Source organism: Protopterus annectens, chromosome 2.part0, assembly GCF_019279795.1.
Source record: "Protopterus annectens isolate FY-2018-M chromosome 2.part0, PAN1.0, whole genome shotgun sequence".
Classification (NCBI taxonomy): Eukaryota; Metazoa; Chordata; order Ceratodontiformes; family Protopteridae; genus Protopterus; species Protopterus annectens.
The window spans coordinates 1,166,890,641-1,166,906,175 of record NC_056728.1 but is presented as its reverse complement, the minus strand read 5'-3'; the positions used below and the strand labels follow the sequence as shown (position 1 = coordinate 1,166,906,175).

General features: G+C 42.4%; 1 protein-coding gene across 1 annotated transcript in view; it reads left to right on the top strand.

Moving 5' to 3' along the window:
• The window catches only part of SMARCAD1 (SWI/SNF-related, matrix-associated actin-dependent regulator of chromatin, subfamily a, containing DEAD/H box 1), a 3,333,959-nt gene that overhangs the window by 1,389,277 nt on the left and 1,929,147 nt on the right, over positions 1 to 15,535 (top strand). Inside the window, exon 10 of the mRNA XM_044061375.1 lies at positions 5,770 to 5,860. Within this exon, the coding sequence (XP_043917310.1) occupies positions 5,770 to 5,860 (91 nt within the window). The remainder of the gene's footprint in view (positions 1 to 5,769; positions 5,861 to 15,535) is intronic.

The following is a 15,535-nucleotide window of genomic DNA, read 5'->3' as shown; positions in this document are numbered from 1 at the left end:
ACCTGGGATGACATGCTCGATAAGCCACGCTGCTTCACAAGAGATGGCTTGCACCTGTCACCCTTAGGCTTTTAAGTACTGGCCAAGGCTCTTGCCGCCCCCATAGTGCCTTTTTTAGGCAAGGCTCGAAAGACAAACCCACCACTATAAATAGCACAAGTAAACAAAAACTGAGGGTAATGCTACTCAACGCCAGAAGTCTAAACCTCAAAATGCATGCACTCGAGGCACTCCTCAGTATGGAGAACATCGACATCTGTGCAGTAACAAAAACCTTGTTTAAGGCTCCTGAGAGCACCCCAGCACTACTAGGCTATAACTCATACCATAACTTTCGGCCACAGAACCAGGACCGAAATACACAAGGTTGGGGGTGTATCCATATTCATCAAGGATACCCACACCTCCAGGTTAGTGGCGCAGCACAATGCATCAGAGATCATCCATGTGCAACTAACAATGGGCAAAACTGCAATCAAAATTGTAGTTTGCTACAGATCACCCGCCATGGCCCAGGACCCCCATTCCACATTTCTGGAGACACTGGGAAATATGAAGATCCTACCAAACACCCTAATACTGGGTGATTTCAATTACCCAAACATAAACTGGGAGAACTACTCAAGTACTAACTCCCTTGCCCAACGCTTTCTAGAATTTATAAACTCGAACGCCCTGGATCAACTGGTCAACACCCCCACCAGAGGGAACAACATATTGGGCCTGTTCATTACCAATATGGGCGACTGGTGTTCCACACCAGAGGTCAACCCCTCGCTGGTTAGATCAGACCATAAACTAATCACTGTGGATATCCACATTCCACCCCCACCCCCAGTCAAGGAAACCACCATGAAAAACTTTTCAAAAGCAAACTTCACGTTACTTAAGACCGAGTTGTAAAGGTCACAGCCCCCATGCTAAAGGGCAATGCTGTCCAAGCTGCTGAAACCTTTACAAAGGCACAATGTGAACATCTGCAGGAATGCATGGATAGTGCTATCCCAAGAAAAACCAAGACTCACTCCTCCACGAAAAGGAAACCAGTCTGGTGGACCCCTGCCATAAACAAGCTATACAATAGGAGGAGGAAACTAGTACAGAAAAGAGTAAAATCCCAAGAAGGAAAGACATCCCTTATCAGTATCGGCAAGAAACTACGATCCCTCATTGAATTATCCAAGGCCAGTTTCGAAAGAAAAATTGCCAATGACTCCAAAGATATAACCACAAAACATTCTTTAGCTAAGTCAAGAGCTTAAGTGGAAACTCTCAGATCTGCTCTGAGTTAGTGCAGAATGGCACAAAATACACTGAACCGACTGATATTGCCAATATTCTGGCAGACAGGTTTAGTGCAAACTTCACCTCCCTCTCACCCCCTAAAGAGCCCATAACCATACCAGAAGAATGTAGGGCCCTGTCAATCACCAACGCACAGGTTAATGCAGCCCTATCCAAAGCCAAAAACACAGCTTCAATGGGACCAGACGGTGTCCCAGGCTGTGTCTTACAAGAGCTCCAAAATGGACTAACCCCTCACTTAAACACACTGTTCAAACTCAGCCTCTCTACAGGCTACGTACCCACAGAGTGGCACACAGAAACAGTTATCCCGCTCCACAAAGGTGGAGCTACAACTGACCCTGGGAACTATCGCCCTATAAGCCTGACTAGCCTGGTCTGCAAGGCTATGGAACGCATCATCATGGAACTCATTAACAGAGACATTGGGAACCTTCAAACCTTGAACCCTACCCAGTTTGGCTTTAAGGGCAGATCATGCCTCCTAAACCTGGTGGACTTCTTTGAAACGGTTACCAAGGCATTAGACGAGGGAAAGGAGGTCCACACAGCCTACCTAGACCTTGCAAAGGCTTTTGACACCATTCCCCATTCTAGTGTTATAGACAAGCTCACCAGCTTGAACATAAACCCGTACGTCACAAGATGGGTTGCCAACTGACTCATGGATAGAACCCACATGGTAAGAGTTGCAGGCTCTATGTCCGACTCTAAACCGGTTACAAGTGGCGTCCCTCAGGGCTCAGTCCTAGGACCCCTCCTGTTCGGTATATACTTCTCAGAGGTACAGGCAAGCATAGGAGGACTATGGCTGACCAAGTTCGCAGACGACTGCAAACTAGGGGCCAATATTGATTCTCCGGCTGATACAGACACCCACCAGATGAGTCTCACTGAGACAGATACCTGGTGTCAAAATCATGGCCTCAAGCTAAATGCCAAAAAGTGCATAGTCCTCCCCTTTGGAAAAAACAAAGTACCCACGAACTACCACATAGGTGGTAGTCCAATAATTACAGAAAATGTAATAAGGGATCTGGGGACCGAAGTAGATATTAATCTCTCCTTTGATAATCATATTGCCATGGTGGCTAGAAAATCCTCCTATGTGGCCCACCTAATCACAAAAGGGTTCGCATCTAGAACAAAAGAGGTTATTGTGCCTCTCTACTCATCACTCATTAGACCCATCATAGAATACAACACCCCATTTGGGATGTACCTTACAAGACACCTGCAACAGCTGGAAAAGACCACAAAAGTACCTCACCAAGAGGATTACTGGCCTCAAACAGATGCCCTATGCAGCCCGACTCAAGAAACTCCAGCTGTACTCGGTTGCATACAGCTTACTCAGAGGTGATTTCTGCCTGACATACAAGGCCATGTCCAGCCCAGAATTGGTGGACATGCCCAACCTAAAAAAAAGCAAATCCCGAAGAGCCATACGCTCTAGAGATATAAATCTCACCACAACGATAAATAGGACATGCTGGAGGGATAGATTCCTATCCCAGAGACTCCTCATGCCTTGGAACAGGATTCCAATATACATCAGGCAGAGCCCCTCACTAACACTCTTCAAGAGAAACCTTGATGGGTGGATGGGAAACAGAAAATTTACCCCGGGGATCACTGCAGTTGGCTCTGCTGGACAGTGGTGCAGGGAACTAATGGATCTGCTGGATAGAGGCACAGGGAACTAATCTAAGGTGGTGGCGAAAGCCAACACATTCTGGCTAGGCTTATAAATGCCCTTGGGCAGATAGCCTAGAACTTACCTATGAACCTCTAATCTGATGTTATCCATTTCATTATTCCTCACAACAGGGTCCGAGTCCCCAGCTACAATAGTATCCTGGGCAAGCCCTATGGAAGTATGTGCCTGAGCACAATGGGACAAAAGGCTCCCCAGTTTCTGCAGACGTTATCCAATTTGTAATGAGAAATGAAGATGTGTGGAGTGGGGCAAGTAGCTGTAGCACATAAGTCATCTATAGGCACCCTAGCAGAGAAGGCTGATGAGGCAGCATCTGATCTGAGAGTATCTTTGAGAAAGATAGCTGTGTTTCAGGTTTTGTAATACTGACATAAATAGGTGTGCAGTAAGCGGACGAGGTAACTCTAAGCCTCTGAGTGAATAAACAGTAGAAATACAGTTTGAAATCCATTTGGAAACTGTTACTTTAAACACTGCTTGACCATGTCTGTTCAGAGAGAAGGCTATAAGCGATTAATCAGGTTTCCAGAAAGCTTTAGTCCTGTGTAATTAAAATTTTAATTGCCTATGTACATCCAGTGTATGGAGGAGGTATTCACCTTTATTGAAATGATTCAGAAAAAAGACTGGTAACTGAATAGACTGGTTGATATTACCTTTGGTGGCTTTCATGGGCATGCAGGAGGGATTACTCCTCAAGGCCCCTCTCTTTGCGAAAAATGATATATAGTGGCTTGGACAACAAAGCCTGTAACTCTGAGACCCTCTTAGCAGAAGTTATGGCCACAAGAAAGGCGGTCTTCCAGAGCAAGACGTTAATATGACAGGAATGAGCCAGCTCGAAAGGACTTTGAGTGAGAGACTGCAACACCAGACAGCAGAGTTGCCAAGTTATGGTAAGTAAATAACTGCTATTTTTGTATTGATTGGTTCCACATCATTTGCAGTATTACTTATTGTTCACACTTTGATTTTATTGAAAGCAGTTTACAGCACTTTTAGATATACTGATTAGGTAGAGAAATTTCCAAGTATTTTTCTTTTGATGTTAATGTGTTATATAATTTCCATCACCCCGACCAAAATGTAAAATGGGAAAAGGGGTTGAGGATAGGTGGGTGGATTTTTATTTACATTGCTTAACCTTAAGCACTTAAGTATATACTGTTTCATTTATTATTCTACTACACTGAAATTTTTTATTAAATGCCATGCTCTTTTTTTTTTTTTTTTGTGTTGCTCTAGATACATGGGTATAGGGTTCTGGATTTGACTGTGCAGCTACACCAGCATTTGCTTGGTCGACACCATTTGATTGACACACACATGGTTGACAGGTATGCGAGATCGAGAATTCTGGGTAGGGGAATTTTCTCTTTTCCCGGGGATTGTGCAGTCTCGGAGTTGGTATATTTATTTATTTATTTTACATTTGTTAACCGGGAAATTCTGACTGGACCAGGTCCATTTTCAGCAGAGGTCTGGGGAGAAAAGCTCCAACATCAAGTTATACAAATACAGTACATCCAGCATAATACACAAAACAGGTTACGTCATGTATGCTGAGCATAGTAATATAACAAGAAATTAATAAAAACACTCTAGGTAAAAGAAGATATAGAACATGGGTAAAAAGACAATGTCAGTAATACATGGGTAAGAGAGGAAAATATATCAAGTAAGATTCTACAGTTAAAAGTATAACTAATATATATATATAATAGTAATATAATATAGTATATATAATTAGTAGGGGGTTGGGGGTGCATAAACACTTGTAGATATTTTAGCTCCACTCCGGGGTAATCCCTGGAGCATGAGCAGAACATGTTTGTGTTAGTAGTTTCAACATTTTCACATCAGGATTTTGTGTGTCTATGTATGTGCGTGGTCGATCCAGTGCCCTTCACTTTTATATATATATATATATATATATATATTGTTTCACTATAAAACACTGTATCAAAACATTTTATTTATATATATATATATATATATATTATGTACATATATATATATATATATATGTATGTATATATATGATTGTGTGTATGTATTTATATATATATATATATATATATATGTACACACACACACACTTCTGTATATTGCTTACTGAGATTGATATTGCTCATCTGAGTTGTCCATTCTGTTTTATTTGGTTTGTTTTATGCCATAGTGGTGTACACTTTATATTGCAACTTGCCTTATTGGCCCATTTCTTATCTGAAAATTGCCTGTATAAAGCAGCCTGACAAATCAAGAAATGCATAAATCTTTGAGAAAGTTTTCAGTGTTTCAGGTTTTGTAATACTAACATAAGTAGGTGTGCAGTATGTTTTCATGTTACTTTCCTTTTTCTGGGACTAAAGATTTGCGTCACTTACTGATCCTTTTTAGCATAGCTGTGATTTCTTTCTTGAGCAGAGCCAAGAACTGGGGTGTTCTGAAATTAGGCACACCCTCCTCCTATTTTGCAAGGTTATCTGTTATTTTTTTAAGGTAATGCATTTGCTTTGATGGCTTTCCTGCTAAAGCTGTAATAACTTTTACTGTCTTTAATGAAGGTGATGTTTCCATTCCAAGAAACCATTTGTCAAAAGTTGCAAAGATACACTGACAAGTTAATAGCATGGGCTTTTTACATTTAAAGTACGGAAGTATAGTTTAGAAAAGTTCTGTTGTTTTCTTCTCAAAAAGTTTAAGTTTAAATGAACCCTCTATCTTGTTTCTTTCTTTCTTAGCTCTGAACTCAAGCCTTATCAGAAGATTGGACTAAACTGGCTGGCCTTGCTTCACAAGCATGGTGTTAATGGTATTTTGGCAGATGAAATGGTAAATGAGCATGTTCTTTACTGTACTTCAACTTTATCTGTTAATTTAAAATTGAGTTGTTCTATGCTAAAGTAGCCTTCTAATTTCATAAAGGATTTGTACAGTAGATTCAAGCATTGTTGAAGCAGTACAGGATTTGTAATATTTCCTGTGTGCTATCTTTTCCTTTCACTTGGAGAATAATTTTTACTGATTTGGTATAGATCTTCCACTGAGTTTGTTAGTGTGTTCATACAATGCTTCAGGTTGCCTTAACTAAAAGGCTGTTCACCTTCCAGTTGTCCCACAGTCATTAGTTCTGTCAAAGTAAACCCACTAAAAAGAGAAGCGTAGCCTTTCCTTTGGCTTTCAAGTGTTGACTGAACTTTTGGCATTTGGCTTAATGCATCCATTCTTTTTTTTTTTCTCTGACCTCACCAGGATCCTACCCAATGGCAACAGTCAAGTGCTGGAGAGCAGGCTAGCTTGCTGATCATGGGAGAAGGCCTTCCTTTCCATGCTGGAAGCAGATCCTGTCACTTCCAAGCTTCAACCACTGCTGTCTCCTGCGGTGAAGAGTGCCTCTGCTTGTATAGTTCCCCTCTCACATGACGGTGCAAAATGGGCTTGGAAGGCTCAGACTCCACCAGTTAACACTCTAGTGATCCTGCTAGGTCTCACCCTTATTAGTGAGCCAGGGCAGCCCCTCTTTTCCCATAATGGGTTAGCTGGTAGTGGCTGCTCACTCCCATCCTTTTCTGGCATCTCTTACAAACACCTAAGACACTGTCTAAACACAGGCTGTCTGTCAGAGCTTTATTCTGTCTATACTGTGGAGCTAGCACAGCATCTGTAGTTTTAACCATTTGTTCAAGAGGGTGGTAAGTTGGTATGACTGTTAACATGTTTACCTTATAAAACCAAAGGTGCAGGGTTTGTCTCCCACATGGGATAATTGGCTAGGCTTAAAATGGTCCATAAGGGCAGTTAGCGTAGTACTAATCTATGAACCTATTTAACAGCTTTTCATTTTCTGATGTTTGCATTCATTCATTTATAGTAAAATATCTATTGCAAGTAAGAGTAACATTTTGTTCCACAAGTATTCTTGATAACAGAAAATTTACATATCAGCATGATACACATTTACTACAAGTATTTAATCAGACCACCAAGTGTCTTAGAAAAACAGGGTAGTGCAGGACATTTCACACAAGAAACTACAGGGAGAAGGTTAGAGACTAGATATCACTAGAATGTCAGCAATAGAAATACAATTTCCTGAAGAACAAAGGAGGAGAATGTAACTTCCTTCTCAGCACTGTAGCCTGCAGGTGCTATTAGAAGTCTTGTTTCACCAAGTTTGATAGATTGCCATTGAAGGCAGTGGCATTTAGTTAGCTGTGGTATCTGGCAAAGAGGAATGGTACCCATTTAAATGTAGTGTTGGAACTCTGGATGTCACACTTGAACTCTCATAGGCCTTCTTCATATGATGATGTTGATGGTGAATGGAAGAACTTTGGTCCTGTGTGCCTGACTTTAGGACTCTTGTGTTGCTTTACTTGACATGCTGTTGAACACTTAATGAAAACTTTAATACTTGGTGATACAACTGTCAGAATGTGGTCAGCTGTTAGTGCTTTAAGTGCTATTTCATTTTAAGTAGGGAGTGTTCCATGTTTTCCAGGGTCTGTGCATATTTTAGCCAGAAGCTGCTGGTGTGATTCCTTCAGCTGTACTTTGCAGCATCAAAGAACTCCAGTATGGTACTTCCCAAATATTTTGATGGTACTGCTGTCTGCCATTGACCCTTCTTTAACAGGTCGGATTAGGGCTCAGAACCTTAATGCAATACTGAGCAAGGTAATACCTTTGTCTTTATGTAATCCTCATTTTTCTGCAGTATTGTCCAATCATGAGAGTATTCCACCCCCACATGAGGATCTGCCCTTTATGGGTTCATATGTGTGTACCAGGCTAACAGTCCTCGAGGGCTCTTTTTAACCTCAGTCATGCCACCCAGTTGTATCCCATGAGGTATTGTGCTTTAGAGGTTATTTTAAGGGTGCTTGTTGTTTAGGATATGATTTAATGGCTGCCTGTCTCCTTCAGACCCATAGGCCTGGAGCTGTTCCTTTATGTACAGCTGCTCACAGAGCTCCAAAACTGTGTAGTGGATAAAATATGCAGGACTTGTAAGATTATGTGGATTGTCCAGAATATTTTAGAGTTTTTATAGTATAACTTCTGGTAAAAATCCCCCCTGAATTTTGCACAGAAAATTTAAACATGCTTTAGCCCTTGACTTACTGGGTGGGCCAGAAGTACTCATTTTCCAATGGTCATTGTGTTTTGGGCTGACCGTATTTCTGTACTGGCTGCTTTGCTCATTCCAGTACATAAGTAAACTACTCTAGAATGCAGGTACAGCCGCAGAACTCCTGATTTTTTTTTAATATATTTTCCCTATGCCATCACCTAACCTTAGATCAAGGGCAGCACAATGGTGTAGTGGAATAAAGCCCTATGGTTTGGGTTTGATTAGTCCCCTGGGTGTTGGAAGAGCCAGGTGGGGAGAGAGAGGAATAATGAGGCAGAGCCTGTTGTTATCTCCTGTAATAGGGCGTTAGGTTGGGTGATTGGTGGATTTGTCCTGGGATTTGCACTCTATGTACAACCTTTGATTGAGACCAGAGATGGATGACTGCATCTTCCTGAAAAGGGTTTAGTGGCTGTGGGGGTTACATTACTCACACAACTGTGTGACAAATTATCGTATCACCCCATTTCTCATCCAAACTTTGGGACCTTGCGGTTATGCACAAGGGTTCACTAGGGTGAGTATTCCTATAAAAAAACTCCATATGGTTGCTTAGAGGATTTCAGTGCCGCAGTCTGCTTTTTGTCTGAACCGGGCACAAATGGGTCATATTGTAGTGAATAACCAGATGATCAGCAGGCTCAAGGGCTAAACTAATGTTTACATTACAGTCTCCTTCTCCTCCTGTGTAACCCTTTTTGTAGTCTAATGTGTTGGGGCGTGTCTTGAAGGGGAGATTTAAAGATGTTCAGTCCGAAGGAAGTAGTAAGGCCAAAGTCATAATGAACTTTCATACTATTGATGGAAAATATAATCTGATGTTGTCAGTTTTCATTTTATACTTGACATATGGGTTTGGTTCTGATATCCAAACCGACTTTGTCGTTACTACAGTTCGTGCAGGCCAAAAACTCTTGAGCTTCATTTCTACCCACAATCCTCCTCTCCCAATTACCTCAGATCTTGTTTGCCTCTTTTCCAGACAGATGCGTTCACCATAGCTCTCGAGCTAAGTTCATTTTTTGGGTAGTTTTCTTAATATTTCTAAAAGTGTATTTTTTTCTGTTATCATCTTGTATTTATTTGTTGCCTTTTTCGCTATTCCTCTACCCTTCAAGTTGTAATTGCTTTTCCTTTTCCGTACGCTCCTGTGTATCTTCCGCTATCATTGTTGATACCCCCCTTTCCATAGACTTCTCTTTACTCTTTCACTGTCATCACTGACGGTTTCTTTCACTCTTTCTCCTTTTTCTGTTAAACAAGAAAGACTGCTTTCCTGTCTAGTGTTTCTTGTTTGAGTGTGTGTTCTACCTCCTTCCTTTGGTGTAAGGGTGGTGTGTGCTTTTTTTCCAACTTTCTTTGTTATGACTGAGAAAACTAAGGGTCCTTCTAGCTTCAGCAAATGCCAGACGTGTTGCTATAACATCCCCGTGTCAGATTTGCACTTGTTTTGCATTTATTCTTTGGGTCCTGTGCATTTACAGGAAGATTGTAGTATTTGTGATGGCTTTGGTCATAGGTCTCAGGTTGAAAGAAAACAAATTAATCCTTAAAGGTTTGATTCATTCCACCTTTGAAGAGGCAGTATCTGCTCATGACAAGAGTAGAATGGATATTTCTTCGCCTTCCTCCTCACTGGAGAGGGCCAAAAAGAGAAGTTTGTCGATACCAACTTCTCCTTCTGCACTGACTTGTAAAAACTTAGATCCTTGGTTCCTAAAAGTTTCTCTGATCTGATTGACTCTGGTTCTAAGACTTCAGTACTGGGAAAATAACCAGCACTGATCACTATTTCTCATTCAGAACCCTTGATGCCGAAAACTTTGGCACAAGGAATATTGCTTCCTGACTCCTCAATGCCTATTAGATTGGCACAGAGTTTGGATACACTGCAGAAAGATGTTTTACTCAGGATAACTTACTACCCATTTGTTGACCCTTTTATGGGTGAAATACCCAAAGTTTTCCTACAAAGGGCAAGAGTCACCCTCCCTAATGTCAGTTTGTTTCACCAAAAGACTTACAGAAGTTGAAATGGAGAGACTTGTGAATAGAATTCTGTGGGCAAGAAGTTTCACAGGGCTTCTTCAGCTCCAGTCTCTATGAGCTTAGGAGCCAAACCTTCTTTCACCTCTGTAACTACTTGTCCTTTGACCTTCTCTGAGGTATTAGAGTTTCCAACTTCAAGTTGTCAGGCACCGATTGTATTGGTTCCAGAGTTGTCTGTCACTTTGGAACCAGTTATTGCCCTGAGTTCTTCTGGGTATGGAGACTTCTTCGGACCATATCTGCTTTGTTGGCTGTGTGGGGCATGAGTCAACTCCAGTTTTTTCGGAGAAGTCACTGCACCTTGGAGCAGCAGCATGGTTTAGTTTCCCTCTGGCTTCTGTTTCAGGGGCTCTCTCGGAGCAGGAAAGTGACCATGGAAGTTCATTGTGTTTCACTGTTGCAGTCATTACACTAGGGTTATCCTGCTGGCAGGCGACCCGTAGTCGGCCCGAGTTCCAAAGTCTTGGTCCGGCGTCGGTTGCTGTCGCCCCTTCCCTGATATCAGTGCGCCAGGGGTATAAAAGTTGCAACCAGACGCCATTTTCTAAAGTCTTTCTTGCCGCGCGGAGCCCCAAGCATAAGCAGTTCACAAGTGCTGGTCGGCCGACTCCTGAAATTTTCAAAATTGAGTTTCAGAACCGAAGTCTTCAATAAAGCTAAGTACCTAGTTGGGGAAACTTTTTTTCTTGCTCCAGACCGATGTCAGTAAAAGTTAATAATTGTATTTCTTGTGTGAAGCAAATACCTCATAAGGACTTCCACTCTTACTGCATTCCTTGCCTAGGCCCCTGACCACGACGTCACTAGTTGTCGGTTTTGTGATAGATTTAACAAACGCACTATTAAACATTGGTTTGATTTTGCTTTACATTATTTTGGACGAAGATTTAATTACATAATGCCATCAGAACAACCGACGACCGGAATTTATAAAAAACGCAAAGACAAAGAAAAAGACAGGCATCCGAGGTCCAAAACCGACGACGAAGCCTCTTCTAGGCCAGTCGCCGATTCTCAGTGAGGCGCTTTCGCAGCCCCTGACACCCGCTACCTCAGAGCCACAGGCCGCAACCGACAGCCACGTGGAGACACCTAGGCCTGTAGAAACTCAAGGTATTGGGCCTACGGAAGATATACCCTCAGATGGGTCCGGAGCCGCTGAGCAGGCACCGGCTTCTGAGGGTGTTTTCAGACCTTCACAGCTTATAATTAAAGCTACCACAGCAGCAAAGGCAAAGTCAAAAACACCGTTAAAGACAAATAAACAAGTGCAGCATTCTCCAGAACAGTCATCCATGCCTAAGAAACAGATGCTTAAAATGGCCAAAGACCTTATTACTTTAATCAGGGGCTCCCATCCCCCTCCTGACAAACGGCCTAGGCAAGACACTGATTATGATTCCTCTGATCAGGTTTCCATTTCTTCTGATTCTTCCTCTGACCAGGACTGTTCTCTCCCTCCCTATGAGGACTCTGATGCTGAAGAGTCTATTCCTTCAGCCTCACCACCTGAGGATTACTCTTTTGGGGAAACCCTGCACACCATGAGGGAGCAGTTCCATTGGGAGAGCCAGGATTACTCAGAATCCAAGAAAAGGCTCAGAGATTTCCTTCTATTACCTCAGCACAGGCCCTTGGCTATCCCCCCTGTGCTTGATATTGTTGATGATGTTTTCTCTGAATCTGGTCTGTCTCCAGATTCTTTACCCCCCTGCACCAGTAAGGTCTGTCTCCAGATTCTTTACCCCCTGCACCAGTAAAGCCAGACAGGTACTGCAGGGTCCCTGACTGTCATAAATTTCTTTACAAAAACCCCGCTGCGCACCCAGAAACTATTTCTCAGGGTCCAAAAGGGGTTAAAGCTTCCACTGCCAAAAATCCTGTCCCCTCAGATAGGGATTCCAGAGCTCTGGACAGATTGCGGAAAAAAGTTTACATTTCTGCTACTTTAGCTGTAAGAGCTTTAAACTGTCAGTTTCACATGCTTAAATATCAACAACATCTCATGTCATTGTTAAAGCAGAAAATGGTTGCAAATGTAGAAGGTCCTGACATTAAAGAAATGCAGGGTTTATTGCATGCAGTTGAACAAGTGGGAAAGCATACTCTGCAGTGTGGTTTTGATTCATTAGAGGCTTCTTGTAGAGCCGCAGTTACAGGCTCAGTTATTTGAAGACATGCTTGGTTGAAAGAACAAAGTTTACCTGACCATGTCAAAATGAAATTATTGGATGCTCCACTACAGCATGATACTTTGGTGTTAAGGCAGAAGAGGTTTTAAAGAAAATGGAGGATAAAGCAAAGTCAATACAAACTGTGAAATATTTCTTACAGATTCAGCCACCTAGATTTAGCAGGAACTGGCCTTCAAAAAAATTGGTCCTTTCCAGTGTCAGACAGGCCACAAAGAGGCAGATACAGATGCCCAAGAGGCAGATCTCAGCCTCAAGGCTCCTACAGACCTAAACAATGGGGTGCTTCAGCCCCCAAAGGAGGAGAAGACAAATCACAACCTTATAGGAAACAGTCACATTGACTTCCCTCCGCAAATGCCAAGCTCTCACCAGTTAACAGCACCCCTAGGAGGAAAGCTAGCACTTTTCTCAAAAAAATGTCACATGATCACCCAAGACCAATGGGTGTTGAATATAGTTTCTCAAGGGTACAGGTTCCACTTCCACACGCTTCCAAAACCAAAAGGTATGCCAAACCTGCCACAAAACTAATGGGCACAGGCACAAAAATACATTGCAGTTCTTATGGATATGGTTGCTATTCAGAATGTTCCACAAGAAGAACAGGTCCAAGGATTTTACTCACGACTTTTCCTAGTACCCAGAAAGGACAAAGCATGGAGACCAATACTGGACCTGTAAATCCTAAATACTTTCCTGGATGTTCCAAAATTCAAAATGTTAACACTCCAACAACTCTTGCCCATGCTGGGCAAAGAGGCTTGGCTAGTTACTTTGGATCTCAAGGAGGCATACCTGCACGTCCCAATCAGACAATCGTGCAGAAGATGCCTCAGATTTATAGCAGGCTCAATGCATTATCAATTCTCTGCACTGCCCTTTGGCTTATCTACTGCATCCAGGGTCTTCACAAAATGCCTGGCATCAGTAATTGCATTTTGCAGACAAAAAGGAATTCAAATATATCCCTTCTTGGACGACTGCCTTATTCAAGCAGAGAGCAAGGACATTCTTCTACAGCACTTGGCGTTTGTAAAGAGATTACTAATTCGCCTAGGGTACACAGTAAACGAAAAGAAATCAAAACTAGTGCCCTCTCAAGAGATAATATTCCTGGGTGCAAGCTTGAATACAACTACCCAGATGACTTATCTCACGCCAGACAAACAAAGGCAACTGACTCGTTACTTTCAAATGATGGCAACAAAGACCCAGCTCCCTGTAAGAAAAATTCTGCAGGCCCTGGGTTTCATGGCATCTTGCATTCTACTAATTCCATATGCCAAACTGCATATCAGGAAACTACAATGGTATCTAAAAAGTGTTTGGACTCAGCATTGTCACAGCCTAGAGACAATCATAACCTTGATTCCCTGCCTACAACAGGAGTTTCGATGGTGGCTCCAGGCCTGTCACCACAACAAGAGACAGCCTTTCACCTTACCTACAGCCAGGCAGACAATAACAACGGATGCATCGGATTACGCCTGGGGAGCACATATGTCAGGAAAATGTATTCAGGTCACGTGGCCCAAGGAACAAATGCATCTTCACATCAATCAAAAAGAGATGCTAGCTGTACAGAATGCCCTGACAGCCTTCAAGGACCTAATACATCCAGGACAATTATTAATAAAGACGGACAATACCACAATTATGTGGTACATAATCAAGCAAGGGGGCACACATTACTACCCCCTATGCAGGCAAGCCATGACTTTGTGGAACACAGCACTGACTTACCATGTACATCTGCAAGCACAATTCCTGCCAGGAACAAGAAATACACTGGCAGACGAACTAAGCAGGAATCTCATGGATCCTCACGAATGGAAGCTAAATCCACAAGTGTTCAACATGATAACAAGGGAATGGGGATGCCCAGACATAGATCTATTTGCCTCCCCTCACAATTGCCAATTACAGAAATTTGCACAAGGACTTATCATTCTCAAGCATGGAAAGTGGATGCTGTATCTTTCAAATGGAAGAACCTGACAGTCTATGTCTTCCCTCCGATGCTTCTTCTCACCAAGGTGCTTCTAAAAGTAAGACAAGAGAGGCCAAAAATGATCCTGATTGCACCAGACTGGCCACGCCAGCACTGGTACCCAATCTTAAAAACTTTATCCCAAGGCCCTCCTTGGCCTCTACCTCAAATCCCCCATCTTCTGACACAGTAAAACAATCAGATTCTGCACAGTCAACTCAGAACCTTAAACCTGGCAGCATGGCAGATAATGTAACCACTCAGACTGCACCTCTCTCTAAAGCTGTTATGGATGTAATTTTGGAAGCCAGGAGACCCAGCACTAGGAAATGTTATGCGGAAAAATGGAAAAGATTCTGTGCTTGGAATCAGACACAGGGGCTCAACCCACTGGTCCCTAATATGCCTCAGATTTTACAATACCTGACTGAGATGTTGGGCAAAGGCCTATCTTTTTCTTCTATTAAAATCCATGCCTCTGCTATTTCAGCTCATTACAATATGGCTCCTCCTATTTTTTCACATCCTCAACTACGACAGTACCTCAGAGGGGCAAAGAATATAAGACCCCCTAGGAGAGAACCAGTACCTTCTTGGGACCTCAATTTTGTTTTAGAAAAATTAACACTGCCTCCTTTTGAGCCATCCAGCACAGCTGATCTAAAATTCTTGTCATGGAAAACTGCTGTGCTCCTAGCAATAACTTCAGCAAGAAGAGTTTCAGAGTTACAGGCATTGATGGCTGTGGAACCTTTCCTAATTTTTCACCAGGACAGGGTTTCTCTAAGGACGAACCCAACATTCATGCCAAAAGTGGTCTCCAATGTGGCCTTAAACCAAACTATTAATTTGCTTACTTTCTACCCAAATCCCCAGAATAAAGGGGAAAGACTTCTGCACTCTTTGGATATACACAGGCAGCTGTGATTTTGCTTAGACAAAACAAAAGCTTTCAGAAAAACTGAGCAACTGTTTGTAGCATATGCTGCAGGATCACAAGGAAAACCTATTACAAAGCAGACAATCTCCAAATGGATAGGACACTGCATCTGCTTCTGTTATGCACAACATGGCAAATCTGTGCCTAAGGGCATTAGGCCTCATTCAACCAGCAGCTTTCCTCAGAGGGGTTCCTACCA